General features: G+C 47.7%; 1 protein-coding gene across 1 annotated transcript; it reads left to right on the forward strand.

The window, feature by feature from the left end:
• Window positions 1-653: 653 nt before the first annotated feature.
• Tollo (Toll-like receptor Tollo) lies at window positions 654-6,582 on the forward strand. The gene has a single exon (XM_018008572.2). The coding sequence runs from the start codon at window positions 1,282-1,284 to the stop codon at window positions 5,404-5,406; it is 4,125 nt and encodes a 1,374-aa protein (XP_017864061.1). The 5' UTR covers window positions 654-1,281; the 3' UTR covers window positions 5,407-6,582.
• The last annotated feature ends 2,960 nt before the right edge of the window (window positions 6,583-9,542 follow it).

Below are 9,542 nucleotides of genomic sequence, written 5' to 3' on the forward strand. Positions count from 1 at the left end.
TGTGCACAGTGCAGCCAAGCTGTGGGTGCCATCAAATGGCAGGAGCAAAGTAAAGTAAATAAATAAAAAAGAAAAATAATAATAATAAACATTTAAATATGTATGTCTATATCAGTTATCAGCTGTTTACCTAACTACGTAATATTACCTTAAATGATCTCTTTTTATATATACCAATACAAGATATACTAATCCGAGTTCAGTGTAGTTGGTCATATCACATATCTAAGCATTGTTCTTCATTCACTAATCCGCAACTTGTAAGATCACCTGCTTATCTCTCGATCTCACTTCCTCTGCCTGCCTAATCTTAACTTCCTACTCTCACGCACACACACAATATTTGTTTGCCTTCATTTTACAAGCTACACATACACAAACATGCAAAAGATTGCATTGTCAATATTGAGCCCACTGTGCAATGCGTTGCGTTTTGCGTTTGCCTTTGCATTGCATAGTTTTGCTTTGTTTGTTTTGCTCACCCTGCGCGCTCTCTCGTTCTATATACATTTCTATTGCTCGCCCGCTCGCTCGCTCACTCTTGCTCATGCACGGTCACAGTCTTTGTGAGCGTGTGCGTGTTCATTGAGTGCTCGCCCAAAGGCATAATTTGAGCGGCACGAAGACTCACTCAATGTTCGACTCGGCGCGCTCGCCCGCTCGGTTTCTCAGCGGCACTTGCTGCTCTCTGCCGTTCGCAGTGTGTGATCAGTTTTTGAGCAGACTTTGAAGAGAACGCACGCGTTGTCGGTTAAACGAAACGAAACGAGACGCTGTCGCGTAATGAAGCTGAGTCGAAGAGTGCTTGAAAGTTATACGAAAACATATTTATCATAGCTGAAAAAAAAAAAAATATTACAAATTAAAGCAAAAGCAAACAAAATCAAAAAAGTATCGCGATCGCACACCCCCCACTTGGATTACGGTCAGCGCGAATGAGAGCAAAGAAACGAGAAAATTGAATAAAAATTTATATGGATAAAAATATATAAAGCAAATTAAGAGCAGTTTTTATGTGTTGTGTGCTGTGTTTTATTATTATTACATCCAACACACTGTGGATTGTTGTGCAAGCATCGATAAAAGATCTACAAAATATTCACAAAATGGGCTGCATATAACGACGGAGCGACTGCAGCCCCCCCTGACTATCAAAATCTGAATACCCTACAGAAGAAGGAGAAGAAGAAGCAGTAGTAGCACATAAAACAGCTAGCTAGCTAGCCAGGTTCGCGAGTGGGGTTTCCAGCTAGTTGTAGCTAGAAATAAGCCAAACACAAAATGCTGGCTAGCCACATGCTCTACGTCCTCATTGCCAGCTGTGTCATGCCCATCTTTGGGGCGGCGCTGAGCAAAACGGTATTGTATCAGGCTCCAGACGAATGCCGCTGGTCCGGCGGCGGGGAGCACGACATCACACTCGTCTGCCATCTGCGCACCATCAACTCGGAGCTGGAGAACACAAATTTCAGCGTGATCCAGCCGCATAATACGGTCCGGCTGCGTCTGGAGTGCAACGATGCGTTATTCTTCCAGAGCAGCCTCAGCCCGGACAGCTTTCGCTCGCTGGTGGAGCTCAGGGATCTGACCATCGAGTATTGCAAGCTGGGCAATCTGACGGAGGGCTCCTTTCGTGGCCTGCAGGAGCTGAGGAATCTGACCATTCGCACGCACAACGGCGACTGGTCGACCATGTCGCTGGAGATGGCCTCCAACAGCTTTGTGGAGTTCCGGCAGCTGGAGCGACTCGATCTGAGTCTCAACAATATTTGGCTCATACCGGATGGCATGGTCTGTCCGCTCAAGTCGCTGCAGCACCTGAATGCCTCCTACAACAAGATTCAGGACATCAGCAACTTCTACTTCAGCGCCTCGCTCAGCTCGAGGAAGTCGCGCGTTTGCGGCTCGACGCTGCAGTCGTTGGATCTGAGTGCCAACAAGATGGTCAGCCTGCCGTCGGCCATGCTGTCGGCGCTGGTCCGGCTGACCCACTTGAACATGGCGCGGAACAGCATGAGCTTTCTGGCAGATAGAGCATTCGAGGGCCTGATATCGCTGCGCGTCGTCGATCTGTCGGCGAACCGCTTGACCTCGCTGCCCCCGGAGCTGTTTGCCGAGACCAAGCAGCTGCAGGAGATATATTTGAAGAACAACTCGATTAATGTGCTGGCACCGGGCATCTTCGGCGAGCTGGCCGAGCTGCTGGTGCTGGACCTGGCCAACAATGAGCTCAACTCGCAGTGGATCAATGCGGCCACGTTTGTGGGATTGAAGCAGCTGGTGCTGCTCGATCTGTCGGCGAACAAGATCAGTCGACTGGAGGCGCACATCTTCCGGCCGCTGGCCAGTCTGCAAGTACTGAAGCTGGAGGGCAACTACATAGATCAGCTGCCCGCTGGCATCTTTGCCGATCTGGGCAATCTGCATACGCTGATCCTCTCCAACAATCGCATCTCTGTGATCGAGCAGCGCACGCTGCAGGGCCTGAACAATCTGCAAGTGCTCTCCCTGGACTACAATCGGCTGACGCGCCTGGATGCGCGTGCCTTGATCAATTGCAGTCAGCTGCAGGATTTGCATCTGAACGACAATAAGCTGCAGACGGTGCCAGAGGCGCTGGCCCATGTGCCCCTGCTGAAGACGCTGGATGTGGGCGAGAATATGATTACGCAAATAGAGAACACGAGCATCACTCAACTGGAGAATCTCTATGGGCTGCGCATGACGGAGAACTCGCTGACGCATATACGCCGAGGCGTCTTCGAACGCATGAGCTCACTGCAAATATTGAATCTGTCGGGCAACAAGCTGAAGTCCATCGAGGCGGGTGCGCTGCAGCGGAATACCCAACTGCAGGCCATACGGCTGGACGGTAATCAGCTGAAGAGCATCGCCGGCCTGTTCACCGAGCTGCCCAATCTGGTGTGGCTGAATATATCGGGTAATCGATTGGAGAAATTCGATTATTCGCACATACCCATCGGACTGCAGTGGCTGGATGTGCGTGCCAATCGGATCACGCAGCTGGGCAACTACTTCGAGATCGAGAACGAGCTGAGCCTGAGCACCTTCGATGCCAGCTACAATTTGCTGAGCGAGATCACGGCCAGCTCGATACCGAACAGCGTGGAGGTGCTCTATCTGAACGACAATCTGATCAGTAAGATACAGCCCTATACGTTCTTCAAGAAGCCCAATCTCACGCGCGTCGATCTCGTGCGGAACAAGCTGACCACGCTGGAGCCGAACGCCCTGCGACTGTCGCCCATTGCCGAGGATCGCGAGATTCCCGAGTTCTACATTGGCCACAATGCCTACCAGTGCGATTGCAATCTCGATTGGCTGCAGAAGATCAATCGGGAGTCACGCACGCAGCCGCAGCTCATGGATCTCGATCAGATCTATTGCAAATTGTCTTATGCACGCGGCGCCACGCATCTCTCGCTGATCGAGGCCAAGTCCAATGACTTCTTATGCAAATACGAGTCGCACTGCTTTGCCCTCTGCCACTGCTGCGACTTTCAGGCCTGCGACTGCAAAATGGAGTGCCCCGATCGCTGTTCCTGCTATCACGATCAGTCCTGGACCTCCAATGTGGTCGACTGCAGTCGCGCCAGCTACGATCGCTCGCTGCCCTCGCACATACCCATGGACGCCACGCAGCTCTACTTGGATGGCAATCACTTTGCGGAGCTGCAGAGCCATGCGTTCATCGGACGCAAGCGCTTGAAGGTGCTGCACTTGAATCACTCGCGCATCGAGACGCTGCACAATCGCACCTTCTACGGCCTGCTCGAGCTGGAGGTGCTGCAGCTCCAGAACAACCAGCTGAGCGCGCTCAACGGCAACGAGTTCCAGGGCCTGGACAATCTCCAAGAGCTATACCTGCAGCACAATGCCATTGCGACCATAGACACGCTCACCTTTACCCATCTGTACCATCTGAAGATCCTGCGGCTCGATTACAATGCCATTGGCACCTTCGCCGTGTGGAACTTCCTGCCCAGCTACCTCAATGAGCTGCGTCTCTCTGGCAATCCCTGGAGCTGCCAGTGCGAGTTCATTGACAAGCTGCGCGACTACATGAACCGGCACGAGTACGTGCTGGATCGCCAGCAGCTGCGCTGCGAAATGCCCGGCAACAGCACGCAGCAGCAGGCCGTGCAGATGGCGATCTTCGCGGCGGCCGGCGAGACGCTGCCCGTGGTGCAGTGCAGCCAGACGCTGCAGCTGGGCCTGGACAACAGCTTCAACGCTGCGGAGCGAGCGGGCGCTGGCGCTGGCGAAGCGGCTGGCGGCAATATGACCTCCACCAAGATGATACTCACGCAGCCGCCCAAGCAGGACTACATACCCATTCTGGTGGCCATACTGACCGCCTTCATCTTCATCATGATCTGCACGCTGCTGGTGTTCATCTTCCGGCAGGAGATGCGCGTCTGGTGCCACTCGCGGTTCGGCGTGCGCCTCTTCTACAACGGCCAGAAGGATGTGGACAAGAACGAGCGGGAGAAGCTCTTCGATGCATTCATCTCGTACTCGTCCAAGGATGAGCTGTTCGTGAACGAGGAGCTGGCGCCCATGCTGGAGCTGGGCGAGCACCGCTACAAGCTGTGCCTGCATCAGCGCGACTTTCCCGTGGGCGGCTACCTGCCCGAGACCATTGTCCAGGCCATCGACAGCAGTCGACGCACCATCATGGTCGTCTCCGAGAACTTCATCAAGTCCGAGTGGTGCCGCTTCGAGTTCAAGTCGGCGCATCAGTCGGTGCTGCGCGATCGCCGGCGACGCCTCATTGTCATTGTGCTCGGCGAGGTGCCGCAGAAGGAGCTGGACCCGGATCTGCGGCTCTACCTGAAGACCAACACCTATTTGCAGTGGGGCGACAAGCTCTTCTGGCAGAAGCTGCGCTTCGCCCTGCCCGATGTTAGCTCCTCGCACCACGCCCAGCGCTCGGGCCAGCCCTGCCATGCGCCCATCAACCATCCCGCCTACCACCATCATCACCATCTGCAGCAGCAACAGCAGCAGCATCTCCAGCAGCAGCAGCAGCAGCTGCCGTTGCATGCAGCGCATTCTGTGCCGCATCCGCATCATCATCAGCAGCAGTTCATGCTGCCCCCGCCTCCGCTGCCCCTGCAGCCGGGCAGCTTCCGGCGACAGCCCTCCACACAGCAGCAGCATCGCTCCAATGCGAACATCAACAACAACCAACAGCAGCAGCAGCAGCAGGCAGCGCTGCTCATGGGCGGTGGAGGAGGAGGAGGAGGAGGCGGCGGAGGTGTTGTTACGGGCGCCCAGCCACAGATGATTCCCCTGGCGGGCGGCATACAGCAGCAGAGTCTGCCGCTGCCGCCGCAGGGGACGTCGCAGCCGACGCCAGCGTCGCGCAATTTGCACATGTGAGTGAGTGAGACAGGTAAAAGGAGAGAAAGAAATGCAATTTCGTTGTCTAATTAGAATTTTTGTTAAGGCTTAATAGAGTTTAAGCTTAAGTCCAAAAAGAAAGAGACAAAATGAGTTAGAGAGTGAGAGAGACAGCAGGAAGTCACTTGAAAGTTCACATTTGACTCAGCTCAGCGCTGGTTCAGTTCCTAACTGGTTCAAAAAGCAAAAGTTGCAAAGAAAGTTCAGGCGAGTGAAAGAGAGAGAAAGCTTGAAAAGGATGAAAGGCAAACAAAACTCATTTTCAAGCTATTGTTAAAGAGAGAAAGAGAGAGAGAGAGAGAGGGAGTGAAAACAGAGAATTAAGGAGTTGAAACTAAATTAAATCTAGTTTTTTGATATTGTTAGCAATTTGCGTTTCGGCTTTTGGCTTGAAACCCGTTTTGATGCCAGGCTCAGAGCGAGCCGCAATTGGCAAAGCTTTTTAGCAAAGCTTCCCTGCAAATAAAATAAGAGTCGGAGCCAAATATGCAAATGAAATGCGTTTAGCGATAAAAAGCCTAGTTACATGTTCAAATAGCAGCAACAACAATTGCAGCTGGGGGCAACAGCAGCGGCAGCAGCAGCAGCAGCAGTAAGAATGAAACAACAACAACTGTAAACAGTAAAATACCAAATAGTTGGCAACAGCGGTTCGGGGCGGGTGTAGAACGGAGCCAATTGTTGTTGGCCCTGTTCTGTTTTCTTACGGCAAGCTATTTTCAGTTTCCTGGCTCGCAGCAAGATTCAGAAAATTGATGTTGCATGCAACACAGCAACACAGCAACACTGCAACGGCAACCAGTCGATGCGCTGCAGACGCAGCCAAGGCCCAAAACAATTTTTCTCTCTCTCCTTCATTTTGTTATTTTCTCTTAACTTCTTCCATTCTTCCCTCTCTCTCTCTCTCTCTCTCTCTTGCGCACTCTGTTCGTATGTTGTTGCAACGTTCACTCGTTAGTTCGTCTTAACTGCTGCATTTTACAGTAACAAGCCGTGTGTCTGATTGTGTGTGCCTGTGTGTGTGAGTGTGTGTGGGGCATAGAAAATAGGCAACGCGAAACATCACTGAGCTCATGTCTGGGCAAAAACTGACAAAAACAAAAAAATAAAAGGCACAGCTCGAGCAGAATGAAAAGAAATTGTAACAAAAAGTGAGGCGAGCGACACCGTCAGGGCCACTGCATAGAGACGGACGGACACGGCCACAGACGTAGAACTAGACCGGCAACAGACGAACTGAGAAAGAGAGAGAGAGATGGAGAGGGAGAGGGAGAGAGGTAGATGCCTAGACATGTTCTGGCTATGGCTGTGGCAGACTTTTGGCAGCTGCAACACACTCCTACACAGACAGAGTTTTCTGTTTTTGGGCCCCAGCTACACGTGGCGAGAGTGTCGGCGGGCGCTAAGGTTAGCCGGGCTGAAAGATCAAGCAGCATGCAAAGCTACGCGCTGAAATTGGCCCACAAGGGAGGTCAACTGTGGCAGGCTAAGCTCTGGCCAAGCAGAAACTTGCTTAAAGGTCAGCGTGAAGCCAGAGCAAGTTTGCTGATGATCTGGCAACACTGATTTATGGCATGTGTGGGTGTGAACGTGTGTGTGTGTGTGTGTGGCTACGCTAACAACTATCAAAAAGTTGTTAACTAAGCGTAACTAAATTGGCTAATACGAGCTGCAGTATTGACCCTAGTTTCTTAGCCAAAAACTAATTGTTAACTGCATTCGCCTGCACAGAAGTTGGCCAGGTAGATTCGCACGTGTGTTGTTGGCTTAAACTGTCGTTTACTTGGGCCAAGGCAAAATCAAACTGCCAAAGTAACAAGGGAGACACACACACACACACAGTCACACACTCACACACTCGTGCAACGTATAGAAGAATAGAACTGCAAGGAAACAGAAAAAGAACTAGACAGAACTGAACATTGCTACAGATTAGTTGGCTGCGATTAAAATCTACCTTGTTGTTGTTAGTTACGCCTGCTTGTCTTTTGTATCTGTCTCTCTCTCTCTCTCTGTCTCTCTCTCTCTCATACACACCCTCAGCTAGCTGGTAAGATAGAAACATCCAACTAAATGCATTCCAAAAGCAAGAAACTAGTTAACTGTTAGACATCTGCATAGTTACGTTACGTTTCGTTTCGTTTCATCTCGTTTCGTTTCGTTCCGTTGAAATTGTATATATCTAAAAGGAGAACTTTAAGTTTAAGAGAAGCAAACATGTTAAATTGTACGTTTATTTGTTTAATAATTGTGATATTTTGTTCAATTAAGTCTTAAATTATAAACACATAAATATAAATATAAATATATATAAATATGAGAATATAAAACGAGAAGCAACTATTAATATTATGTTATGTTCGTCGATGCTATCAATAACTATTTAAATTGTAAACTCTTCTCCTCATAAGTTATGTTAGTCCATAAGCTGAATTAGCCCGAATCCGAACACACACACACACACACGCACACACATCGTTCACAGCCATATTAACTCTATAAAATGTCAGGTGTGTTTGTGTGTGTGTGTGTGGCTGTGCATATATAAATCGACTGATTACATCTAGATATGTACATGTATCTGTTAGCTATATAAATCTTGATTACGATGTAAATATTGTATTTGTATTTTTATTAACTTTATGTTTTCTAGTTTATAGCCAAAAAGCGACAAAAATATAACCGAAACAAAAATGATAATCGAAAAACTAAAAAAAAAAAACAAACTGTATTTTTTATACCTCATTTAATTTGCATGTTTATAGCTGAGAAATTCGCACGGCAGCACTTTTCGCCGGCCTTTGCGATCCCATATACATACGTAGTATATGGCCGACTGATAAGTCATAAATCCATCCGAATTGACATTTGATACCCATGCCATACAGCGGACCACTGACCGCTCTGCCATGTCGCCTGCTTTTGGCCGGAATTCGTATCTGAGTCTCAATCTGAGTGAGTGGGTTCATCGACAACATTCACAATTTCTGCTTACTGGAGCAGTCGCTAGTTGGAAGACGTAACAATTTGCAAACACAAACAGAAAATGCTGAACAAAAAGACGAAGAAGAAGGAATGGGAGCAGGCGAGGGGCAAGGGGCGAGGGGCGTGGGGCAAGCGGTGTGCGAGGAGACCTGGTTGGAAAGTTTAACCAATAATATATCAATTTATTTGTGGCATTAAAGATCTGTTTGATACCGCTGCAGGTATTGAGAATGATGTGGCTTAAATGGAATAAGTATGTCTCTTTTAAATATATAAATTTCAGGTAAACTCTGGCTGAAGCTGCTAAGAAGTGTATTTGCATGAGCTTTGGACATTTACTTTGTTTAAATGGATATTATTTATATAACAGTAACATAAGGTTAACTTCTTCAATATGGGATCATTCATGCAAGTTGTTGTTTACCAAAGTAAGTTTTTTCCGTGATCTTTGTAGGATTTTGTATGTAGACTCATTAATAAATACATATAAACATCGGGTCTTACTTAGGAACTTACTTATGGGTATATACAGACTTTTAACAAATAAAGAAAATTGTAATATATGTACAATATATTAAAGAACTAGTCTACAGAGTTTTAATTTAACAAGAATTGTGAGAAGGTAATACTCCAAAGTTAACTTTAGTTATAGTTCCAATAGGATAACTCTAGCATATATAAGGAGCTAAATTTACTGGCTTTAGACATTAAGCTTTCTTATAGATATGGTTTCTCCTATATATTTCTCTGTATTTTTGGAAGTACTCTAGTTTTTTTTTTCTTATAATAAGACTCTCTTTTATATATAATGCTACAAATTCGACTCACAAATTGAAGCTGTACACAGCACTAAAATTGACTAACACAAGGTAGGTTTGAAATTCTTTAATGAAATTTTTCTAATACATCAATATCTTTCAATATACTTCAAACTAAATAAATAGATACTTGTATGTATTTTTGCTATCTATAAAATTAATAAAGTATAATTTAGCTCCCCGCTTATGGATCCCTTACAGCTCACTTTTTGGCCAACTGTCTTTCTTTTATTGCTCTCATTTCGCATGGCAATCGTGGCAACCCACGACTGCCTCATTGGAATTTAGCCTAAACACTTTTTAGCCGCCTAC

Source organism: Drosophila arizonae, chromosome 4 (genome assembly GCF_054131065.1).
Source record: "Drosophila arizonae isolate 15081-1271.41 chromosome 4, UAZ_ARI_1.0, whole genome shotgun sequence".
NCBI lineage: Eukaryota > Metazoa > Arthropoda > Insecta > Diptera > Drosophilidae > Drosophila > Drosophila arizonae.